The 27,188-nt window shown below is 27.3% G+C and overlaps 3 protein-coding genes across 3 annotated transcripts in view; 2 read left to right on the top strand and 1 right to left on the bottom strand.

Annotated features, from left to right (window-relative positions):
- LOC123265697 (muscle-specific protein 20-like) overlaps window positions 1-8,559 on the top strand; it is a 35,195-nt gene extending 26,636 nt beyond the window's left edge. Inside the window, exons 4-5 of the mRNA XM_044729564.1 lie at window positions 6,529-6,649; window positions 8,268-8,559. Coding sequence (XP_044585499.1) covers window positions 6,529-6,649; window positions 8,268-8,459 — 313 coding nt within the window. The 3' untranslated portion in view covers window positions 8,460-8,559. The remainder of the gene's footprint in view (window positions 1-6,528; window positions 6,650-8,267) is intronic.
- Window positions 8,560-10,370: 1,811 nt separating this feature from the next.
- Window positions 10,371-12,721, top strand: LOC123265693 (golgin-45). Its single transcript, XM_044729550.1, has 2 exons — window positions 10,371-10,612; window positions 11,403-12,721. The coding sequence occupies exons 1-2, from the start codon at window positions 10,525-10,527 to the stop codon at window positions 12,680-12,682; spliced, it is 1,368 nt and encodes a 455-aa protein (XP_044585485.1). The 5' UTR covers window positions 10,371-10,524; the 3' UTR covers window positions 12,683-12,721.
- Window positions 12,722-14,248: 1,527 nt separating this feature from the next.
- On the bottom strand, window positions 14,249-27,127 carry LOC123265690 (ATP-binding cassette sub-family C member 12-like). The gene is made up of 16 exons (XM_044729546.1): window positions 26,606-27,127; window positions 26,382-26,516; window positions 26,158-26,319; window positions 24,065-24,212; window positions 23,605-23,943; window positions 22,795-23,265; window positions 21,378-21,613; window positions 19,397-19,955; window positions 18,659-19,045; window positions 18,498-18,596; window positions 17,169-17,298; window positions 16,547-17,109; window positions 16,331-16,472; window positions 14,659-15,038; window positions 14,432-14,575; window positions 14,249-14,372 (listed from the first exon to the last, which is right to left on the bottom strand). The coding sequence occupies exons 1-16, from the start codon at window positions 26,647-26,649 to the stop codon at window positions 14,322-14,324; spliced, it is 3,990 nt and encodes a 1,329-aa protein (XP_044585481.1). The 5' UTR covers window positions 26,650-27,127; the 3' UTR covers window positions 14,249-14,321.
- Window positions 27,128-27,188: the final 61 nt, after the last annotated feature.

Below are 27,188 nucleotides of genomic sequence, written 5' to 3'. Positions count from 1 at the left end.
GATTCCGGTTAATTTTTATAGTTTCAAACAGTAAAGCGGACATCGGGGTGGCAAAAATATAAATATTATAGAACTTAATGTAGAAAGTATAAAAGCCACAATTTATAATTTAATATCCAAAATAAGTGATTAGTAGCTGTCACTATAGTAAATAACGACTCTTTCATCTTAAAAAATTACAGTTTCAAACAGTAAAAATTGCCATTTCAATATATAGTCCATATTATGAGGAGAAGGGGAACTCAGATGAAAGAGAAGGGGCTCTCACTCTGGGAGAATTTAACATTTGAAACAGTAAAAATTATACTTTTAAAATATACATTTTACCAGTCCAAGCAAGTCAATAATTACAGTTTGATTTTTAGCGTTGCGTTTAAAATTTACCATTTTACTTTGTAAATATTGACGTTGCTTGTATTAGAAATTTACTAACTTCATTTTATACTATTTACATATCATAAGATCATTTTTTAGGTACGAAATGATAAATATCAAAGTCTGAATTCTTAATAATTATACTTTAACATTTTAGACATTTACATAGCGAATATTACTGTTTGAAATAGTATTTTTGCCCTCCGGGCGGAAAGTGGCAACTTTCGTCCCGCTGCGCTAAACTAAGTTGCCGCTTTCCGCCTTCGATGGACAAAAAAATAGTATACACTCCACGGGAAGTAAATAAGAAAGCCTCAGATCACATGTTTGTTGACCTCGGCTTCGCCTCGGCCAACAATTTTATGTGATCTGAGACATTTCTTACTTTACTTCCCTAGGTGTGTAATATACTATTCTTCCATGTAAAGAGTAAATTGTAACGTTTAAATGGTAAATATTATAAAGTGAATAGTAATATCATGATTTTACTGTTTGAAATGGTAATTTTTAGCAGTTGATCATTACTTATTATAAATCGACTGTTATTTATTACAGTTTACTTTTTTCCGTGTAGGAGTTTGAATTAATTCGTAGAACGCTACGAATTAATTCCAACACCTAATAAATAAATTTGATTAGTTTTTTAGTTACCATTTCTTTCTCGGCGATTATTTTTGTTAATTATTGACAGTGCGGTTATACCGTAGAAATAACAGCGGTTAGAATTAATTGGCTTGCTCGGTACATTGATGACACTTATTTTGTTGCCTAAATCGAATGGGGTCTTTAGAATAATAATAGCGAAAGTATTGCTGGGGTCTGCATGTTTATTTGCATTGAGGTGTCCACTGAATATTCGTGCAAAATCACGAACTTGACAATTTTTTATGCTCAGTGCGGAAGGTTGAAGATCTCCGCATCCGCCGACGCACTTGTAGTTTCTGAGTGATCTAAAAATTTTATTAAAATTTGTATGTAAAATTTTATTGAAAATTTTACTTAAAATTTTTATTTAAAAAATTTTTTTTTTATTTTATTTAAAGTTTTATTAAAAATTTTATTTAAGGTTTTATTATTATTATTTATTTAATTTATATGCCAAGGAATTAAGCCTAATAGCAAGTACAAAATATGTAACAGATTTATAAATATATTCAATCACATAAATATTATAATGTATATTTAGAACATAAAAGAATTAACTCTATGTTCAATTTTCAGTAAAAAGAAAGAAAAATAACGTAATACATAAAGGTACATAATCTAAACGATATTATGCAAAGTTAATATAAATTTATACAAATTTATACAGAGAAACAATAATTTATACAATATTCAAATAGTAAGAGGTTGCAAACATAATAATTGTCAAAAATTTACCTCTTTATTCATAAAAAATTTATATGCTTTATTTTTCAAGATTTGAAGTGATAATGAATTTGTAATTTCTGTTGGTAATTTCTTTTATTTAAAGTTTTATTCAAAATTTTATTAGATATTTGATTAAAAATTTTATTTAAAATTTTTTTAAAAATTCTATTTAAAATTTTATTTAAAGTTTTAGTAAGAATTTTATTAAAAATTTTATTTAAAATTTATTAAAAATTTTATTTAAAATTTATTAAAAATTTTATTTAAAATTTATTAAAAATTTTATTTAAAATTTATTAAAAATTTTATTTAAAATTTATTAAAAATTTTATTTAAAATTTATTAAAAATTTTATTTAAAATTTATTAAAAATTTTATTTAGTTTTATTAAAAATTTTATTAAAAATTTTATTAAAAACTTTATTAAAAATTAACTGACTTTTTTTTTGTGCCTTTTTTATAATCGTAAAAAATTTTCTTCACACATAAAAATTTTAACTTTTACAAATTTCACTCTAGAATTAATTTTTGAAGTAAGAAAATTTTGTCAAATAAAAAAAATCAGAGAAATTGAATAAATTATTTATTAAAAAAAAATAAATATATTACTTGTAAAGTTCTGTTGAATTCATAGTAAGAACAGCCTGAGGATGAATAAGCGTCCCGTAGTCGACGACTAAAAACAATAATTATACATTCAGTGTGTAATAATATTGATTATTATTATTATTGTTATTATTATTATAAAGACCAAGCTTACATTTTTCATCCAAAGTTCTTAACGCAAAAGAATTTCTATTTATCACCACAGTCGAAGAAGACAATCGAACTTTAGTATGTCGTTTTTCAATTCTATTTGAATATAAAACTGCACAACTTTGACACACAGAAACAATCACCGAAGCAATGAATATTTTTATTAAAATATTCATTTTTAATGTGTAAAGCTGCAATGCTTAGTTATCGAAGACTTTTAATTCTTTCTAACTAATAAAATAGCTTATATAGTCTATTAACCAACGGGAATATTTAATTAATATTTGTCTATGATAATCTATAAATTTAGCAATATCACACGATTGATAAATTAGCACATGTTCACTAATGTAAATTATTTTATGTGTTATAATTAATCAGTAAAAATTTTTTGGTAGTACTTCTTCATTAGTGTGACAAATTAAAACACTGTTTTAACTTTAGCTTCATTTTAAAAGAATAAATCGCGTATTTTTATAAGCTTTTTATTGAAATTTTATATTAAGAAATACGCTCAATGGTCATAAATTAATGTATACTTTTTGATAAGTTTATTTACATAATTTATTTAATTAACTTTTTCGATAAAAGGAAAATTTTTATGAAAAGAAGAATTAAATAAAAATTATTAGCTTATTATCATAATTTAAATGAATAATATTCGAGTTTTAATTAGACTGGAAAATTCTCTTAATATATAATCATAAATTTATTAAATTTATAAAATTAATTTTCATCGAAAATTATGAAACTTTTGTTTCGTTTAAAAATGAAAAAAAAAATACTTTGGATTAATTAATAATTTTTATTTATTATAAAAATTGAGAAAAATAATTTTTATAAGCAAAAAAAAGTCAATTTTATTATTAAAAATACTTTTTTAAGATTAATTAATTTTTTTTTACAATAAATTTAGTGTAATTAATTTAAAAATTACACTGTAAAAAGAGCGGTGTTAAAATTGGACTTATTTTAACACCGCGCGGTGTTAAAATAAAATAACACCGGCGTAACTTTTCCGGTGTTAAATCAGTGTAAAATGGAGTAACACCAGTGTAAAAGAGGAGTAACCATTCTATTTAAAATAGCAAGATTATAAAATCTATAAAACATAATAAAATTTAATTCTTAAATTAAAAAAATAAATAGAAAATATATTAAAGTAGTATTCATTACACTGACCCACAAAAAAAAAGTGGTCTGTACTTTTAACCAGACCTATCTTTATGTATATTGACGCGCTAAATTCGAATCTGAAGTTAGTTTTGCCCGTACACCCTCAAAATTATGAGTAAAATGCAAAAAAAAAAAACCCAAAAAAAAGCAAAAAATTGCGAAAAACTGCAGTCACAGCGATGAATAAATTTTTGTGAACCCAGATCAAGTATGATTTTCATGTACGTCAATTCACTAAATCTAAACGTTAAGTAGCCCCTTGATCCGTCAAAATTTGAAAAAATTGCAAAAAACCGAAAAAAAAAGCAAGAAATCATGAAAAATCGAAATTATCGAGATGAAAAAAATTTTTTGGATTCAGATTGAGTATGATTTTTATGTACTTTGTTCCACTGAATTTGAATCTGAAGTTTTCTTGCCCTATTGACGTTTTAAAATTAAAAAAAAATTTCAATAAATAAAAAAAATCAAGAAAATTGCAGTTATAAATTAAAAAAAAAATATTATTAATCACGATTGTTAATGACTCAGGTGCATTTTAATGGATGAAATATGATCTTAGAATTGAAATATTCACAAAATTTTAAAATCTATAAAAAATGAAGTATAAGTAGAATGAAGAGAACGATGACTGCAGTTTTTCGCAATTTTTTGCCTTTTTGGGGTTTTTTGAATTTTACTTTGAGTACCCACATCAATTTTTCATATATATATATATATTATATATATGAAAAATATATCAAAATGCATGTGGGTACTCAAATGAAAACCCTTGATGAGTGTAACATCGGGATGAGCTTATATCTTTAAAAATGTCAATATTTAAGAAAGTACAGTGCAATTTAATTTAATTAAGAAATGACCTTGTATCTTGTGAACTATTGTGATTTTTAAAGATATAAGCTCATCCCAATGTTACACTCGTCAAGACCTTTAATTTGAGTACCCACATCAATTTTTCATATATTTATATATTATATAGATGAATATATGAAAAATATATCAGAAATGCATGTGGGTACTCAAATGAAAGCTCTTGATGAGTATAACATCAGGATGAGCTTATATTTTTAAAAATGTCAATAGTTAAGGAAATACAGTGCAATTTAACAAAAATTATTATTTAATAAAACAAAATTGTATCCTCTAAATTAAAATACATGAATAATCTTGAAGTTAGTCAAAAATCGAAACTCGCAAAAAACGGGCCACGATTCATTATTGGTTAAAATTTAGGCGCGGGCATAGCACGCTATTCAAATTTTTAGTTTATTTTTATTTCACAAGTCACAGCAGTCACGTAGTGACTGCAAGGTTGCTAATCTTCTTTATTCAAATAAGTCACATATAAAATAAATTTCTAACTACAAAATTTTCTTAGCTTAAAAAAATTTATAAAAAATTCACAAAGAAATAAAATCTTTTTCTTTCTTCTAAATATTCTTCAGCTTAAACAAATTTCTTCCTACATTTTTTATGACCATAACTTCTAATTTATCAAAATAAATTCCTTCTTAAACAACTTTTTACACAATAAATATCATCGAATAAATCTACCAAAAAAAGGAGTATAATTTCTTATAGAAGATAAAGAAGACAAAGAGAGGGGCCGAGGATGCGCAACGCGGCCACTCCGCATGGCTCCCTTTTGACACGAGTATCATAACAGAAGAACAAGTAGGTCCCGTGTCTTAGCTGGACACCAATCGGACAACAAACGGGATCTAAAAAGTAAAAAACTCCCCAGTACTCCGTACTATAGAGTGTGAAAGAAGAAAAAAACAAACTAAAACCGTCTGAGAAAATAACATCCGCTTTACGTTTATGTTCCTCTGCTCCCACGGGGCTTTCTAAGTACCGTCTTTCCTCATTTACTGATCGCCCAATTCTATCATCATCATCCATGTAATGCTAGAATAAAGATAATAATAAATAAACACCGTAGATAATTTTATATAATCTTCTTTATTATATTCTATATTTCTTCTTTTATCAGTCTTATATTTTATAAATTGCTCAACTCTTATCTGGACAAATAAAGAGGGAAGAAATACTCAAGACTCACGTATGTACAATTTAATTGCAGCAATGCTCATCAAGTCACACTACGATACTCCTTAAGCGAGTGCTCATATGCGGTAGACGCGCTGACAACCAGGATGCCAGCTACCCGAGGAACCTCCAACAATTCGAGGAATCCCAGAAATTCAAACTAAAAGCCCCGGGTTTACTTCGAAAGCAACCACTTTCTCACATCCCCTCTTATCTCTTTCTTCTTTATAAATCCCTGTTACATTGGGATACGCGACACGTCATTTCTGTGACAGAAATCTCTTCTCACTGACCTAACTATTATATTATATTATATTATATTTCCTTTCTCGTGTATGTTGACGGGTAATATTCTATACCTAATACATACTAGTACCTAGTCTCAAGTCCCAATGCATTAATTAGTGTCTTCCAATTAATGTGAGACAATAGAAGCGCGTCACTAACCTAAGAATTGGCTCAGGCAAGCAGGTTCTACAAAGAGCTTACTCCCTTTGGCTTTTCTTCTCACACTTTTTTCCGACGCTCTTATCGCTTTTCTTATTATTTTTTTTTTCAGTATAGTAAAATGATACAGAAGATTTTTAACTGTTAATAAATATAGTTTCTTGGATTATTTAGTAACTGTTGAGAAATTTATTTAATTTAATGTTTGAATTATGTATTAATTTTATTTTATTTATAAAAAAATATTTAAGAATTTTTGTTATTTATCATTTTATGTTTTATGAAATATTTTTTTACTGGCAAAATTAATTATAGATAATATTAAGTAACTATTTTTGTTATTGTCAACAGGTTTCAAAAAGCCTGCATTAAATATGGAGTTCCGGATGTCGATTTGTTCCAAGCTGTTGATTTGATGGAGCGAAAAAATATCGCACTTGTTACCAATACTATCTTCGCTATTGGACGCACTGTAAGTTGTCATTTGATTAGTTATTGTTAGTACTTACTTTAGATTTATTTATGAAAAAAATTTCATTGAAAATATTTTACTGTAACTTTGTAAATAATTATAAACAATGGTTATTAATAAAAATATCCAAAATGGAGTTTGGAGACAGAAACTCTTTTTTAATTATTAAGAATAAGTTCGATAAAAAATAATTAAGAAAAAATTCTTAATTAAGTAATTGATCTGAAATAAAATTAAGAAATTACCTTGTATCTTGTGAACTATTGACATTTTTAACGATATAAACTCATCCCGATGTTATACTCATTGAGACCTTTCATTTGAGTACCTACATCAATTTTTCATATATTTATATATATTATACATATGTATATATGAAAAATATATGAAAATGCATGTGGGTACTCAAATGAAAGCTCTTGATGAGTGTAACATTGGGATGAGCTTATATCTTCAAAAATATCAATAATTAAGAAAGTACAGTGCAATTTAACATAATTAAGAAACGACCTTGTATTTTGTGAACTGTTAATATTTTTAAAGATATAAGCTCACCCTGATGTTATACTCATCAAGACCTTTTATTTAAGTACCTACATCAATTTTCCATATATTTATATATATTATACATATGTATATATGAAAAATATATGAAAATGCATGTGGGTACTCAAATGAAAGCTCTTGATGAGTGTAACATTGGGATGAGCTTATATTTTTAAAAATGTCAATAGTTAAGAAAGTATAGTGCAATTTAAGATAATTAAGATACGAACTTGTGTCTTGTAAAATATTGAAATTTTTAAAGATATAAGCTCATCCCAATGTTACACTCATCGAGACCTTTTATTTGAGTACCCACATCAATTTTTCATATATTTAAATATATTATATATTTGTATATATGAAAAATATATTAAAATGTATGTGGGTACTCAAATGAAAGCTCTTTATGAGAATAACATCAGGATGAGCTTATATATTTAAATATGTCAATAGTTAAAAAAGTACAGTGTAATTTAAGATAATTAATAAACGACCTTGTGTCTTGTGAAATATTGAGATTTTTAAAGATATAAGCTCATCCCGATGTTACTTTCATCGAGACCTTTCATTTGAGTACCCACATAAATTTTTCATATATTTTATATATTTATATATATGACTATATATTTTTCATATATGAATATATGAAAAATATATCAAAATGCATGTGGGTACTCAAACGAAAGCTCTTGATGAGTGTAACATCGGGATGAGCGTATATCTTTAAAATCGGCAATAGTTAAGAAAGTACAGTGCAATTTAACAAAATTCATTATTTAACAAACCAAAATTTTGTTTATTTGTAGTTCACAAGTCACAGCAGTCACATATTGATTGCAAGGTTGCTAGTTAATGTTAATTAATTAGTATAATTTTCATCTTATAATTAAAAAATATTTTATTGAAAAATAATTATCAATTTTTTATGAAAATTAAATTATTTTTAAAAAATTGACATGTAGAAAATTTAAAAAATTCCAAGTGTAATTTTTAAAAAATATAATTTTAATTGAGTCAAAAAATTTAAAATTGTTAATGTCTCCTAATTTAAAATCATAAATTGTTTTTTAAGACTTACAAACACCCAGAATGGCGCGGACCTTGGTTAGGACCAAAACCATCAGAAGAAAACAAAAGATACTTCACAGAAGATCAACTCCGAGCAGGAGAAGCTGTAATTGGCCTTCAAGCTGGCTCCAACAAAGGAGCCACTCAATCAGGCCAGAATTTCGGTGCCAGCCGTAAAATCCTTCTCGGAAAATAAATAGCCCTAAAATATTCGCAAATATATACCTCGCGTGTTTTTTTACTAACAGTTAATTTAAAAAGTGGATGTAATTAATAAAAATATGTAAAAAAAATTATTCGAGATATTTTATTAATTATTTAGTACCTCTGACAGTAGAATAAGATGAGGTGGGTGCAACGACGTAGACAAGATCGTGGGGCAGGCCAGTTCTTGGGGACCCCCTGAAACAGGAGCGCAGCTTGAGATAAAAGTATCTATCTCGTCGAATTACGTGATTCGATTGCATGGGTGTAGGTGAATCGCGTGTACCGCGGCATATCACTCCTTGGCTGTTCTGAGAGCCTCGTGAAAGGGGAGCGCTCCGGAGTGGCCGCACCGCGCATCATTGCGCCCCACTTTCAATCTTTAATCAAGCTAATTCCGCTTTCTTCTCAGACCATAACTCGCTTAGATGTATCTTATGTCTTTTTTGTTATGTCTTCTTGTTTCAATATTAAAACTTATAGCCCTAAAAATTTACACTAACAACAAACACAATCAAAAAAGACCATTTGGTAGCCGAAAGGGAAGGAGATTTCTCAATTAACAACTTCTGTTACAATAAAACAACGTCAAAACGAATGCAAAAGTAAAATTTCATTAAATTTTTCTGAGAAAGTAGGTAATTTTTGGCCTAAACTGATAGTCAGGCATTCAAATTGAAGTTTATTTAATAAGTTTTCAGATGCAATTAGCAGAAATTCGATAAGATATCAGCATTTAATTGTTATTGCACGGAAATACGATAAAAGTAAAAATTTTTGCGATTTTCAAAAATTTTTGAATTGCTGTCATTTCTAAACTATTTAATGTAGAAAAAAAAATAAGTATGAAAATTAAAGATTATTAAATAGACTTTCAGATTCAATTTGCAGAAATTTAATATTATATCGCATTTGATTGTAAATGCATGAAAATACGGTAAAAATAGAAATTTTTGCGATTTTTGAGAATTTTTAAATTGCTCACATTTCTAAACTAATATTCAGAAATTATACTTAGAACGAGTATGTTACGTTTTACTGAGATCCGTACAGAATTGCGGGAGTTAGAGAAGAGACAAGGCCGATTATATCGTATATATATTAGGGTGGCGCAAAAAAATCGACTATTTTCTTTTTTGAGTCTCGAGTGAAAAAATGTCAGTTTTTGATGTTTTAAGAGCCCTCTCCAAACAGCTCAAAAAAAAATTTTTAAGAGGTCGCTCTAAATTTCAATTCGACAAAAATCGTCAAAAATCGAATTTTTTTTTTTAATTAAAAAAAAAAGGTTTTCCTGAAAGTTTCAGTTCAAAATTTAAATTTTGAAAGGTCGCTCACAATTTTTTTTAACAGTTTAGAGTTAAAAAACGCTAATCCAATTAAATAGTCACTAATAAATAAAAAAGAAATTATGAGCGATCAAAATTAAATTAAAAAAATTTGGAGCGACCTCTTAAAAATTTTTTTTTCAGCTGTTCTTTGGAGAGGGCTCTTAAAACATCAAAAACTGACATTTTTTCACTCGAGAATCAAAAAAAAAATAGTCGATTTTTTTGCGCCACCCTAATATATATATACGATATAATCGTTCTATATATATTTATATATATATATATATATATATATATATATATATATATATATATATATATATATATATATATATATATATGAGGAGCAATGTAATAGTTAGATTTCTTAGTTTCTTCGTTAGAAAATTATTATAACAGCTGATTTTTGACCTGTAAAAATTTTCACTGTTTTATTTTTATTTAAAAAAATAATTAAATATTTTTAATTATTCCTAATTAATTATTTTTACCGAAACAAGTTATCTTGTTAAGTTTGAATCAAGTAGTAAATAAAATTTAAAGCGCGCGCCTTGTTTATGACTTTTGCGCATGCGCGCAGTTTATTTCAAAATGGCGTAGAGTCAGGAGGTAAATAACAAAACTCTTCGACCAAAATAAATAAATAAGCAATGTTGATAGTGATAAATATTTAATAATATATGTAAATAATTTAGTTATCAGTTTCAATACGTAATTAGTAAAATAATAATGGCGACAAACAAGGAATTTAAGTATAATGCTGACAATATTGGAATATTTTCTAGCCCTAGTTCACGTAAGAACAGCCAATCAACAGGTAAATTCTCCACGTCATATGTTTATAAAATATAAATAAGTATTTATGATAATGATATTAAAGTTAGCAGTCACTTTACAATTTTTTTTATTTTTTTTAATAAACAATTTGCTCCGAAAAATTATTTCTAAAAAATTACTTTCTTTTAATTTTCTAAATGTCAACTTTTTTTCTAATTTTTTTTGACATAATTTATTTGTTAAAAAAATTTTTTTAATTATTAAATATCTGCTAAATTAATTTTCATACTATAAATAAGTATTTATGATATTAAAGTTAGCTGTCACTTGACGATTTTTTAATTTTCTTTAAAAAACAAATGTGTTAAAAAAAATTATTTGCAAAAAAATGAAATTTTAATTTATTAAAATTTCTAAATTTCAATTTTTTTTCCCATAAATTTATTTGTTATAAAATTCTTAAAATTATTAAGTATGTGCTAAATTAAATGACATTGAATTTAGCTGTCACTTGACAAATTTTTAATTTTCTTTAACAAAAAAATGTGTTTAAAAAAAATTATTTTCAAAAAATTGAATTTTTAATTTATTAAAATTTCTAAATGTCAATTTTTGTTTATGATGATAAAATAAATTTACCAGATATTTAATAATTTTTAGAATTTTTTTTTATAAATAAATTATGGCAAAAAAAAATATTAAAAAAAGTGACAAGTAGAAATTAAAAAAATTCAATTTTTTTTTTTAATTTTTTTGTCCAAACAATTATTAAAATCATCAAATATCTGCTTAATTAATTTTCAATAAAATAAATATAGCAACTATTGCAGCTCCGCAAACGCTACCTTGCCCTGGCCGAACGCAGGGTGATGGAATGGAAAATGTATCAAATGTCCCTTCAGACATTGCCGAAAAAGTAAAAAAAAAAATAAACTTACGCGATAAATTAATTTACCACCCGTCAAATCTCAAGCAGCAGTCATCATGTCCACCGGTGACTCCAACAGGCACCATAGTAAAATTAATCCCGAAAAACGTGACTCAGATAAAGAAAGAAAAATTACTGAGCTCGTTAAAAAAATCAAAGGAGCCTAAATTTGTCCCTTACGAGCCCTACAAGGCAGCTGTGAATCCAATTGTTCCTAATGAACGTAAATTTATCCGCGGTTCCCGGAATAATCTTGATATAAATGAGATGGTGGCTCAGATGTCGCTGCACAAGTCGATAGAAATTCAGAAAAACGACCAGAGATTAGCACAAACTCTTAATAAGGATGACCGGGAGCTTAAACAGTGGGAGGTTGATAAGAAAGCTTACGAATTGGAGCTACAAAAGCTCAGGGAAGAAAACAGCCAGCTGGAAAATCAACTTAAGTTCCAGGCGCAAGTAAATGGCGAGTTAAAAAATTTACTCGTTGCAGCTGTCGGGGAAGATCTTGAGACCAAGGTTCATATTTTGACTGAAGACAAGCTCCAGCTGTCTCAAGCTCTGCTGAACTCTGCGAGACACTTGAACACTCATCAGGAACAAACTGAGTGGCTTGCAGGACAATGCGAGGTTTGGAGGAGCAAATTTCTGGCCAGCAGTCTCATGGTTGAGGAATTAGCTCGCTGGAAAGCTGCGCTGTGTCAAAGGACTACTGACCTTCAGGAAGGCATCAAGAGGATCCTGGAGGAGCACACTAAGGTTCGTGATACTTTGACTAAAACTTACAGGACGCTCAGTGTTATCAGGGAGAACTTTGACCCGGCTGGGACGCTGACTTACAGGAGACACGAGCTCCCTAGTAGTAATATTGTTGATCTAGCTGACGGGTGCTGCCAGGTTGCGGAGATTTTAAATGTTAAGTTGCTTAGTAGTATGGATCCAGTTAGGAAATTCAAGCAAGTTGATACGACGGGTCTTGAGATGAAAACTGTCGCGGAAAAACATGTTGAGCAGCTGCTGATGAATCCTAATTTGATGATGTCCGGGAGGCAGGATGCCGCTTGCAGCGCTGTTATGGGAGCTGCCTTTGCGCTTTCGGGGAAAATTTGTCTCCCTTCTATTATGGGTGACAACAATATGGCGTGTTGCCCTCATTGCAGTGGGGAAATTCAACAGGTTTGATTAGGCTAGGTGAAATTGCATTTATTTGGGGGTATTTAATTGCCGGTAATTGGAAAATAGACTCGGAAAAAATTGAAGTTATGAAAAATCTATATAATAAAATGGGTTTTTATGGAAAATGTGTGTCGTTGGAAAAGTCTTGACCTGGAGTTATGACTTTACAAAGTTTCATATCATTCTAAACGATAGTCTATTTATGATGATAAGTATTTAGGCTGCATTCGAAAATGCTCTATTTCTAGATACATAATTGAGAAATTACCTTGTATCTGGTGAACTATTGACATTTTTAAAGATATAAGCTCATCCTGATGTTACACTCATTGAGACCTTTCATTTGAGTACCCACATCAATTTTTCATATATTTTGTATATTTAGGTATATGTATACATAAAAAATATATCAAAAGGCATGTGGGTACTCAAATGAAAGCTCTTGATGAGTGTAACATCGGGATGAGCTTATATCTTTGAAAATGTCAAAATTTAAGAAAGTACAGTGCAATTTAACATAATTAAGAAATAACATTGTTTCTTGTCAACTATTGACATTTTTAAAGATATGAGCTCATCCCGATGTTACACTCATTGAGACCTTTCATTTGAGTACCCACATCAGTTTTTCATATATTTTATATATTTATATATATATATGAAAAATATGTCAAAATGCATGTGGGTACTCAAATGAAAGCTCTTGATGAGTGTAACATCGGGATGAGCTTATATCTTTGAAAATGTCAAAATTTAAGAAAGTACAGTGCAATTTAACATAATTAAGAAATAACATTGTTTCTTGTCAACTATTGACATTTTTAAAGATATAAGCTCAACCCAATGTTATACTCATCAAGACCTTTCATTTGAGTACCCACATCAATTTTTCATATATTTTGATATATTTTTGGTATATACATATATGTAATATATATAAATATATGAAAAATTGATGTAGGTACTCAAATGAAAGGTCTCGATGAGTGTAATGTCAGGGTGAGCTTATATCTTTAAAAATGTCAGTAGTTGTCAAGATACACGGTCATTTCTTAATTATTGATATTTTTAAAGATTTAAGCTCATCCCGATGTTACACTTATCAAGAGCTTTCATTTGAGTACCCACATGCATTTTGATATATTTTTCATATATACATATATACATTTATGTAATATATATGAATATATGAAAAATTGATGTGGGTACTCAAATGAAAGGTCTCGATAATTGTAACATCGGGATGAGTTTATATCTTTAAAAATGTCAATATTTAAGAAAGTTCAGTGCAAATTAACAAAAGTCATTCTTAATAAAGCAAAATTTTATTTATTTATAGTTCACAAGTCACGGCAGTCACATAGTGACTGCAAGGTCGCTAGTAATTTTTATTTTATAATGATTTCAATGAAATAATATGAATTTTTCATAACTTCAAAATTTTTTCCAGGTCTATTTGTTCCGGCATTCTTAACTGCCAGCTAAGCATTCTATATTATTTTTGTAAATGTATACAGTAAATAGGAATTAAAGGGATTTGTATAAATAATGTACGCGAATTTAAATGAAAAAATATTATATTTTATTTAATATTAATATTAATTCTAATTAGTTCTAATTGTTGATAGAATATGTAAATTTCAATTTATTTTTTTGTACAAGCCAATAAATTGTTAGACTTTAACGCTCCTGTTTCCTTTAAAAAAAAATTTTCTTTTAGTTTTAATGAATTAAAAAAAAAAATTTAATATTTACCTTTGAATATTGTAACTTAATAATACGCTGAGCATTCCAATTGGATGAACTCGATAACACAATTACTGTAAAATCTTTAAACACGTCTTGTAAAATATTATTTATCAACTCAGCGTCTGGCTCCAAATCTTCAATAATTATTATCTGTGGTAATAATGATAAATATAAATATTATATATAATTTAATTTTTTTTTTGTTAAACAAATCTAAATAATTAAAAATTTACACTTCGATTGAAGACTGTGGAGTTTAAATAAATACGCGCAAGTGATAGTAATTTTTTTTCAGTCACACTGAATAAATTACTTGCATTGCTCTCCAACTTATTGTCCAATTTAGATATTTTTTCCCAAAGAAATACTTTTTGTAACGCATCGATTATTTCTTTGTCAGTACGACGATTATGTGATTCTAAATTGTACTTTATGGTACCATTAAAAAGAATAGGTACTCTGGGTATATAATCTACATATTGTCTCACTACGTCGATGTTTATATCAACGATATTTAAATTTCCTATTAAAATATTTCCGGAAAAAACTTCGTCAAATTGCAGCAATACTTTTACTAAGTGGCTCTTTATTTCTGTACTGCTACCACGAATTGCTGGAAAAAAAAATTAATTATTTATTTTAATTTAATTAATTGATTATTATTATCTATATTATTAAAAGAATAAGAAAAATTTTGTCTCTAGGATAGTCATGATAAAATCAGTTGTTTTAGTGAAATTTAAAGGTCTTGACTTGAATTTGTACCTTTTCAAGGTTTTATATCATTCTCACCGATAGTCAATTTATTATGATAAGTATTTAGGCTACATTCGAAAATAGTCTATCCATAGATACATAATTAAGAAATGACCTTGTATCTTGTAAACTATTGACATTTTTAAAGATATAAGCTCATCCTGATGTTACACTCGTCGAGACCTTTCATTTGAGTACCCACATCAATTTTTCATATATTTATATATATTATATATATGTATATATAAAAAATATATGAAAATGCATGTGGGTACTCAAATGAAAGCTCTTGATGAGTGTGACATCAAGATGAGCTTATATCTTTAAGAATGTCAATAGTTAAGAAATTACAGATCAATTTAACGTAATTAAGAAATGATCTTGTATCTTGAGAACTATTGACATTTTTAAAGATATAAGCTCACCCCGACATTACACTCATCGAGACCTTTCATTTGAGTACCCACATGAATTTTTCATATATTTATATATATCATATATATGTATATATGAAAAATATATCAAAAATGCATGTGGGTACTCAAATGAAAGCTCTTAATGAATGTAACATCGGGATGAGCTTATGTCTTTAAAAATGTCAATATTTATGAAAGTACAGTGCAATTTAACATAATTAAAAAAAGACCTTGTATCTTAAGAACTATTGACATTTTTAAAGATATAAGCTCATCCCAATGTTACACTCATCGAGACCTTTTGAGTACATACCATTTGAGTACCTACATCAATTTTTCATATATTTATATGTTTATATATATATATATATATATATATATATATATATATATATATATATATATATATATATATATATATATATATATATATATATATATGAAAAATATATCAAAAATGCATGTGGGTACTCAAATGAAAGCTCTTGATGAGTGTAACATCGGGATAAGCTTATATTTTTAAAAACATCAATATTTAAGAAAGTACAGTGCAATTTAACAAGAGTCATTGTTTAATAAAGGAAAATTTTAATTTTTTATAGTTCACAAGTCACGGCAGTCACATAGTGACTGCAAGATTGCTAGTTATTATTATTATTATGATTAAAAAATTTTGATTCTTTAAATCATAATAATAATGATGGCAAAAAAAAATTATTTTAAAGACACCTACCAACTTTCTCTCCAGCATAAATAGAAAAATTCAATGGCTCATGATCTGTTGAATTAATTAACAGTACATTTTGAAAATGAATACTTGGTATCAGCGGCCACTCACGCCTATCGATACTATCTTTTGTCTCCTGTGGAATATTCTAATTAAAAAAAAAATAATTAGTTTAAAATTCAGAAGAAATAATTTAATGATTAATTATTAATAATTTAATACCTGAATATAATTATCAATGTAACCAACAGTCATAAGACTGCCGTAGGCATCAATAATTGCTGCGGTAAGATGGACAATACTTTGCGTCAATTGAATCGTACAAATAAAAGCCAATCCCAATACTTGATAGCGATCTTTAACACCATTAACAACCGCGCAAATAACAATTACCACAGCCAGAGTAATTGCTGAAATAAATTTAATCCTAAATTCTATCCATAACTTGGTTGCCTTGATCATGAAATCATAAGTAGCATTAGCGTCGCAGAATTTATTAAATTTTTTAACAAATTCTCTTTCTTTCCTGTACGCCTGAATCGTCGCTCTTTCATTCACAGTGTTGACAACGTGATTGTAAATCGGCGTGATCGAGTCTATTCTTGATTCATTTAGCGCAAGGATCAATCGACGTAAATATAATTGATAAATTATTATTACACAAACAAATATTGACATCGGTAATAATAACCAAGGAAAAATTATCCCAAGAATTGTTATGGTGAATAAAATAATTCCGAAGTGCATAAGTATTGTTATTTTTAATTTTGGTAATGTATGGTCCACTGAAATAATTTTTTATTAAAATAAACAAATAATTATTATTGAAAAAATCATTTTTTACCTTCTTGTAAATCATGACTGCATATGTTTATCAGTGCTGAAGGGAACACTGATGAGAATATTGATATGTGGGCACGGTTTATTTTTTTTAGCCACCTCTCATGCATTTTTTTAGCTGCATTGAATATTTCCTAAAAATTATAATGAATTTTTTTTTTAAATTTGCATAATTTTCTTTTAGTTTCTTCAGAGAAATAAAAAATTTATGCTACTAAAAAATAGATTTTAACGAAGCTTGTAATAAAATTGACAAGTTGTAAATCGTAAAAAGAAATTTTTTTTCAAAGAAGAAATTTATAAATCTCAAAAATTTGCTTATTAAGTATAACTGGTAACCATGCAATCACTATACGTGACTGCCAAAACTTGTGAACTATAAATAAATAAAATTTTGCTTTATTAAATAATGATTTCTGTTAAATTGCATTGTACTTTCTTAACTGTTGATGTTTTTAAAGATATAAGCTCATCCTGATGTTGCACTTATCAAGAGCTTTCATTGGAGTACCCACATATATTTTGATATATTTTTCATACATACATATATATAATATATATAAATATATGAAAAATTGATGTGGGTACTCAAATGAAAGGTCTTGATAAGTGTAATGTCAAGATGAGCTTATATCTTTCAAAATATCATTAGTTCTCAAGATACAAGGTCATTTCTTAATTATTGATATTTTTAAAGATATAAGCTCATCCTGATGTTACACTCATCAAGAGCTTTCATTTGAGTACCCACATCAATTTTTCATATATTTCATGTATTTATAAATATACAAATATGTAAAATATATGAAAAATTGATGTGGGTACTCAAATGAAAGGTCTTGATCAGTGTAACATGAGGATGAGCTTATATCTTTAAAAATGTCAACAGTTCACAAGATACAAAGTCATTTCTTAATTATTGATATTTTTAGAGATATAAGCTCATCCTGTTGCTACACTAATTGAGAGCTTTCATTTGAGTACCCACATGCATTTTGATATATTTTTTATATATACATTTATATAATATATATAAAATATATGAAAAATTGATGTGGGTACTCAAATGAAAGGTCTCGATGAGTATAATGTCGGGGTGAGCTTATATCTTTAAAAATATCATTAGTTTTCAAGATACAAGGTCATTTCTTAATTTTGTATTTAGAAATAAAAGCCACAAATTCAAATCATGTTCTTTGCAACGACACTAATTTTCACTAAAAAAACCGATTTTATCATATGACTATCTTAAACACAAAATTTTTCTTATTCTCTTAATGATATAAATTATGGTTAATTCACTTTTTTTATAAAAATTACACAAAACACTTACCCTATTGTAAATAATCATCAAAATAAGTCCTAATAAAATAATAAATCCCACAATTGATGCCAATATAATAGAAATAAGTGTAGTATCAACCAGAGTTTCCTAAGAAAAACAAACCTCCATAAATAACTTATCAAAAATTCTAAGTAAAGTATATTTTTTACCTGAGATATGTAAAAAAAAATTAAAGGACTAGCAGCGATTGGAATAGAATAAAGCAAAGCCATTGCACAAACAAATTCACTGAGATATTTTCCACCGACTCTATAATCTATAGCTTGAACTCCATAAACTCCTTTTGTAATATCAAACTCAGTTTCTTCTCTATTAAATATTAAATTAATATTGCTCGAAGAAACAGCTGTCGAAGTGAGCCGTTTACTTTTAATTGTAGAATCAACAAGTAATTGCGAATTACCGCGATACTTTTTGTCAAATGATTTTATTAGGTCATCGTACTCTTTGTTCCACTGACAAAGGTCCTCGTGCTTGCCATGCTCGACTATTTTTCCATTTTTTATCATATAGATCACATCGCACCTCTCTAAAAACTTTAAAAAATTGTAAAATAAAAATAAAATATTAATTAATTAATTAATTAATTAAATATAAACTTACTTGGACTTTATCATTATTAATAAATTAATTAATTAATTAATTAATAAATTAATTAATCAATTAATTAATTAATTAATAAATCAATAAATTAATTAATAAATTAATAAATTGATGAAATATAAACTTACTTGGACTTTATCAGTATTAATAAATTAATTAATTAATTAATTAATTAATTAATTAATCTATTAATAAATTAATAAATAAATTAATTAATTTATTAATCAATAAATTAATTAATAAATTAATTAATAAATTAATTAATTGATGAAATATAAACTTACTTGGACTTTATCAGTAATTATCACAACGCTCTTAAGCGTAAGAACTTGAACAATAGCTTTGTGAAAAATTTCCAGACTTTCTATCATATCCAAATCTTTTAGTGGATTGTCCAGCAGATTGATGTCGCAATTGATATAAACAGCGCGAGCCAATGCTATTTTCTGCTTCTGAACCATCGAGAGGTCTACTGTGTAGACGTCTGTATCATCCGAACCTGGGAGCAAACTGATATCTGTAGTCAAATTGCAAGCTTGCACGGTTTTATAGTACCATGAAGAATCGAACGGTTCATTCATCACTATGTTTTCCTTCAAAGTTCCCTCAAATAAGTGGAAATCTTCTGGGACATATGACATACTTCCGTCGATAGTCACTTGACCATTGTTGCGATTCAACTGGCCCATTATTGCGAGGAGCAAAGATGACTTTCCGCTTCCGGAATCGCCGCATACTCCTATTAATTTTCCTTTTGGAACGTAGAAATTTATGTCTATCAGCTCTGGTGACAATGATGCTTTCAATGCTGGGCCTACTTGGAGATTGTCATTTTCTACGGAACTGTAAATTTAAATAATTTATTTTTTATTGAAATAATTTATTTTAATCATTTATTTCTGAAATCAATTAATGAATTATAAGTGTAACTCCAGAATGAGCTTACATCGTTAAAAATATCATTAGTGGACAAAATACAAAGTAATTTCGTAATTATTGACATTTTTTTAGTTATAAGCTCATCCTGATGTTAAGCTCATTGAGACCTTTCATTTGAATACCCACATGAATTTTTTTATATATTTTATATATATATATATATATGATATTCCTCATATATGTGAAATTTATAAAATATATAAAAAAGTCGTGTGGGTATTCAAATAAAAGGTCTCGGTGAGCGTAACATCAGGATGAGCTTATATCTTCAAAAATGTCAATAATTAAGAAATCACGTTGTATTTTGTCCACTGATGATATTATTAACGATATAAGCTCATCCTAGAGTTACACTCATCGAGACCTTTCATTTGAATACCTACATGAATTTTTTTTATATATTTTATATATTTCACAAATATGAGAAATATCATATATATATAAAATATATGAAAAATTGATGTGGGTATTCAAATGAAAGGTCTAGATGAGTGTAACATCATGATGAGCTTATATCTTAAAAAATGTCTATAATTAAGAGATGAGTTTGTATTTTGTTTACTGGTGATATTTTTAACGATATAAGCTCATCCTAGAGTTACACTTATTGAGATCTTTCATTTGAATACCCACACGAATTTTTCCATATATTTTATATATATGATATTCCTCATATTTGTGAAATATACAAAATATATAAAAAGTTGATGTGGGTATTCAAATGAAAAGTCTCAATGAGCATAACATCAGGATGAGCTTATATCTTAAAAAATATCAATAATTAAGAAATGACCTTGCATTTTGTCTACTGATGCTCTTTTTAATGATATATACTTATCCTGGAGTTACACTTATCGAGACCTTTCATTTGAATACCCACACGAATTTTTTATATATTTTATATATTTCACAAATATATAAAATATCATATATATGAAAAAAAATTGATGTGGGTACTCAAATGAAAAGTCTCGATGAGCGCAACATCAAGATGAGCTTCTATCTTCAAAAATGTCAATAATTAAGAAAAGCCGTTATATTTTGTCCAATGTTGATATTTTAACTAAAAGTTTTCATAATATTGATTAATTAAATTGTCGATAATAAACATCTTAGCAAAAGCGCACTCAATCTCTTAGTTTCTATAAATACTTCAAATTTTTCTATTTAAATCAACAAAATTAATTTATTTATTTTAAAAATCAATAAGCTACCTCAAAAAAAAATTTTTTTTTAAACTAAAAATTTTATTCCTAATCTAAGAAGAAATAAAACTTTTTATTTTCACTCTTTAATCTAATTAATTAACAATTAATATTTACTTACTAAAACGTCTGACGTTTATCATTATTATAATCCCAGGAAAAGTGTCCAGAATTAATAGTAATTACATAATTTTTATCAATAGGCTTGTCAGTATAACGATCAGTGTCTTTTAATACCAAAACAGTTTTTAATTTGTTTAATGAAGCCAATCCATGTGAAATACTGCTCATTGCTAACCAACTGCTTCTTACGCAGTGTTTTAAATTAATTAGGATCAAAATCAGACATGGAATGTACTAAAAAAAAAAAATTTTGTATTATTAATTAAGCTAAGTATTGTATCTACACAGAAAGAAAAATTTCTTGATTGGAGAACAAAATTCTTGGCTCAAGAAAATTTTCGGGTGCCTGAAGGAAGACCGAAGTTGTGTTGGCCGAAGTTAAAATTTTTCTTTAAATTCTATTCTTGGTGGAAGTCATTTTTTCTTAATTAAAATTATCATAAATACTTGATACAATAAATTTTTATATTTGATCAAGATTTTTAGACTCTTTAGGGAAGCAGCGCCACTTACTTCAGCTGAGAAAAAAATTTTCTCACCTTGAGAAAATTTTTTTCGAGAATATTTGATACCCATTTTATATTATTTTAGCGTGCAATTATACATATTGAATGGAAAAAAAATGATGAAATATTATTTGATTTTTCCATTTGACATGTTAATCAATAAAAATATTAATGAAAATTTACTTCTATCTTTATATTTAATTTTTTGGAGCAAGAGAGAAATTTTCTCAAGACAAGAAAATTTACTTCTATCAAGAACTAAATTTTTTGGAGCTCGAGGCTGAATTTTCTGAAAACAACAAGATTTTTTTGACTTAAATAAATTTTCTTGGATCAAGATCCGTATTTCTTAAGGTAGTTGTAGCGTGATAGGCATTTCAACAGAAAATTATGAAATTTTTTTTATTGAAAGATAAATATATTAATAATTCACTACCAAAATTTCAGATCAATTGACCGCACCGTTTTTGAGTAATTAATTTTTGAAATTGTATCTTTTACACGTAGAGGTATAGAGAGATGGTAAAGTTAGTATGAAATCTTCCATACCACTCGAGTGGGCCAAAGATTTCATACTAACTTTATCATCTCTCTATACCGCTACGTGTAAAAGATGCAATTTCAAAAATTAATTACTCAAAAACGGTGCGGTCAATTGATCTGAAATTTTGGTAGTGAATTATTAATATATTTATCTTTCAATAAAAAAAATTTCATAATTTTCTGTTGAAATGCCTATCACGCTACAACTACCTTAAAGCAAGAGAATTAATTTTGTTGGAATAAGTGAAATTTCTTGTGTGAAAAAAAATTTTTTTTTCGCTTAAGAAAATAATTAGGAAGAAAAATATTTTCTTGGCTCAAGTGAACCTTTCTTTCTGTGTAATTAAAAAAATTATTTTTAAATACATTGGTGGAGACAATTTGCTGATGAGTAAGCAAGTAAGCCATTGTCATGGCACTAACAGTGACAATTGGAATTATATGGACCATGCAAAGACTACAGCCCTCGCTTAGAGCTCCCATTTTTAATTCTCCCAGTTCTTTTTTACGCACTCCGTGAATCCGCGAGACAAAGCACCGGTCCCACTGGGTAATTTTCGCTAAATAAATTTTATTTATAAATTCTTCAAGTAATAACAACCGGCGCAGTGAGTAATTCATTGCGCGCGTTGCGAAAATATTTGTCAAATAAGCGTTGAATATCAAGCTGAGGTACAAAATAATCAGAGCTGCAATTCCTATCAACGCCCAGTGGCCCATTGAGTACCAGATGTACAGAGAAGATATCAATAATATCACAGGCCCGGAGAATATCAGCGGTCCATTTGTTATCAATTCGTACAGAGTTTTACTGTCTGGTACAAAATATGTTAATGTCTGTAATTAAATTGTTTATTTTAAAATAATGTTTCTAAATTATGATACTGAAGTTAATTGACAATTATCAATTTTATTTATTTTTACAAAAATTACAATAATAAAAATGCGTTTAAATTTTTACTTGAGGAATTTTTTAATGAAATTTTTTTCATAATACTCTCATTACTATAAAAAATTAAACAATTAATTATTATAGAAAAATTTGCATTGATAAATTTTTTAATTTTCTACAGAAGGAATTTTTTTCATAGTAATTTAATAATTTAATTTTATAAAAAAATTTCTTTCGTTAACTTCATTGACATTTCTAAATTGATAATAATTGAAAAAATTTACCTGATGAACTGGAGCGTTGAATCGAATTGACGATTTTATAAGTTTTTTGTATGCTAAAGTTAAACAAGCAGATCTTAGCCGCGTTGCTGTTCTAAGATTCAATGAAGCGCTCCATGCAATTAAAAAGTAAGAAACAATTTCAGCTGATATTAAAATACCAATATGACTGAAAATTATCACTTGGTCCATTATTATTTCATGTTTTAAATTTTGAGATATGTTTCTGAAAGTATTGTTGGCGCTTGTCGAGTTAATGCTTGTGGTTGTATTTTTGCCTAGTGTACTTGTCATGTTCACTCGGTCCTCGGTTGCTGTTATTATTTTTTGCAACACTATTATCTAAAAAAAAATCGGACCGAAATCAATAACTTCCCTTAAGTGGAAAATTTTTTATTTTCTTAGCGGGAAGTTAAAAAAAAAGAAGTTAGTTTGAATTTTAATATTAATTAAAAAGACTTGCCGGACTGGTGAGTGATATTAACATTCCCAAGAAGTATATGAAAGAACTGACAAGTACTCGAGTTTTTACAAAATGCCATGCAATTCTTGGTACTGATGCGCCTGCTTGTCCTCGTTCTACTACATGGTTATGCCATAATGTATCTATCCTGAAGAAATTTTAAAAAATTATTAGTGCAAATTTTTTTTAATATTTTTTTACCTATTGACATTCTTAAAAATATAAGCTCATTCCGATGTTACACTTATCGAGGCCTTTCATTTAAGTACCCACATCAATTTTTCATATATTTATATATATTATATATATGTATATATGAAAAATATATCAAAAATGCATGTGGGTACTCAAATGAAAGCTATTGATGAGTGTTACATCGGAATGAGCTTATATCGTTAAAAACGTCGATAGCTAATAAAGTACAGTGCAATTTAACATAATTAAGAAACTACCTTGTATCTCGTGAACTATTGACATTTTTGAAGATATAAGCTCATCCCGACATTACACTCATCAAGACCTTTCATTTAAGTACCCACATCAATTTTTCATATATTTATATATATTATATATATATGTATATATGAAAAATATATGAAAATGCATGTGGGTAATCAAATGAAAGCTATTGATGAGTGTTACATCGGAATGAGCTTATATCGTTAAAAACGTCGATAGCTAATAAAGTACAGTGCAATTTAACATAATTAAGAAACTACCTTGTATCTCGTGAACTATTGACATTTTTGAAGATATAAGCTCATCCCGACATTACACTCATCAAGACCTTTCATTTAAGTACCCACATCAATTTTTCATATATTTATATATATTATATATATATGTATATATGAAAAATATATCAAAAATGCATGTGGGTACTCAAATGAAAGCTATTGATGAGTGTTACATCGGAATGAGCTTATATCGTTAAAAACGTCGATAGCTAATAAAGTACAGTGCAATTTAACATAATTAAGAAACTACCTTGTATCTCGTGAACTATTGACATTTTTGAAGATATAAGCTCATCCCGACATTACACTCATCAAGACCTTTCATTTAAGTACCCACATCAATTTTTCATATATTTATATATATATATATATATATGAAAAATATATCAAAAATGCATGTGGGTAATCAAATGAAAGCTCTTGATGAGTGTAACATCGGAATGAACTTGCATTTTTAGAAATATCAATAATTAAGAAATGACCTTGTATCTTGTGAAATATTGACATTTTTAAAGATATAAGCTCATTCCGATGTTACACTCATCGAGACTTTTCATTTGAGTACCTACATCAATTTTTTATATATTTTATATATTTATATATATTATATATATGTATACATGAAAAATATATCAAAAATGCATGTGGGTACTCAAATGAAAGCTATTGATGAGTGTTACATCGGGAAGAGCTTATATCTTTAAAATATATGTTATATATATATATATGTACATATGAAAAATATATCAAAAATGCATGTGGGTATTCAAATGAAAGCTCTTGATGAGTGTAACATCGAAATGAGCTTATATCTTTAACAACGTCAATATTTAAGAAAATACAGCGCAATTTAACAAAAATCTTTGTTAAATAATGCAAAATTTTATTTATTCATATTTCACAAGTCACAGCAGTCACATAGTGACTGCAAGGTAGCTAGTAATAATTAACTTTTTAAATTTTTATAACAATTTAATTATAATGAAAAAAATTCTATACAAAGAAATTTTATAAAAATTGTAAATGTAAGTTTTTTTTAATATTTTTTTACAATAATTAATTTTTTAGATTTTTTTATCAAACAATTAATTTGAAATCTCAAAAATTTAGCAAAAAGTTAACGAAATAAAAAAAAATATACTGTTTACAATAATTTGTCATGAAAATTCCAAGAATTATCATATTTCCGCTAATTTCAGCGTTATAAAAATATCTAGCTTGTTAGTTATTATAAAATATCAATTTAACTCTAAAAACGAGCGCGCATAAATTAATAAATTTATAAATCAATAAACTACCATATTAAAATTTATTAGTCATATAAATTGAATATCAATAGATGTAATTAAACAATACCTGGATCCATTAACTTTACATGATTCTTGTGTTGATATACTAGGCAATGGTTTATCACGTAATCCATTTTTATACCCGACTTTAATATATTCATTAATCCAACTAAAAGAAACACTTGACAGCAATCCAATTTTATCCAAGGGAATTTCTGATCCTGGAATTCTTAAAATATAAATAAATAAATATTTATATTTATTTCAAAATTTAAATGGTAATAAACTTACTTTTTAAACCTCACAGGTACACAATTAGCAAGTGCGGTGGTATATCTTGATAAGCGATTGTGTTGTACGTATGTTGAACTGTATTTATCATTTTTTTTTCTTGGCAAAAGTTTGCCTTGTCCGTTGTTATCAAAGCTGAGGAATAATTAAATTATCAGTGATTTAATTACAATTAATTAATGTATCATTAAATAAATTAATAAAAAAATTAAAAGATAGTTCACCTGATGCAGGCATCATTAATAATGCCCAAAGAAGAAGAAGACATTCCTCAATTAATCAATCCAGATTTATTATTTTAAACATTAAAATATGATTTATATTATTTAAGCAACTAAAAGTTTGGTATAGGGACACTCGATCGCTTATCATATCAAGCCACTCCTGACTGTCTATCTATGTTTATCAGATAAAAAAATTCAATGTCGAAATGTACATACTGTCACTCTAAACGATCACATCCTTAGTCACTAACTATGATTTTAATTTCAATAAATTAGAAGAAATAAAATAAGAGCTTTCAAGGCAAAGTCAGTAATGACTAATGACTACTCTTACTCTTACTCTTACTCTTACTCTCTACGTGTCTTTTGATAGATTAAAATGAAGATATGACGATTTAAAAGACTGTTATCGCGTAAAATGACCCGCATTTCTTACATATCTTTATCGACAACGCCAATAAATTAAAACTTATTATAATAAAGCTTATTAAATTTAACTACGGATATATTTTTGTAGTTATACAAGAAATTACCTTGTATCTTGTGAAATATTGACATTTTTCAAGATATAAGCTCATCCCGA

The sequence above is a fragment of the Cotesia glomerata genome, linkage group LG5 (assembly GCF_020080835.1).
Source record: "Cotesia glomerata isolate CgM1 linkage group LG5, MPM_Cglom_v2.3, whole genome shotgun sequence".
Lineage (NCBI taxonomy): Eukaryota > Metazoa > Arthropoda > Insecta > Hymenoptera > Braconidae > Cotesia > Cotesia glomerata.
The sequence above is the reverse complement of the archived record's forward strand: the minus strand, read 5'-3'. Positions and strand labels throughout refer to the sequence as shown.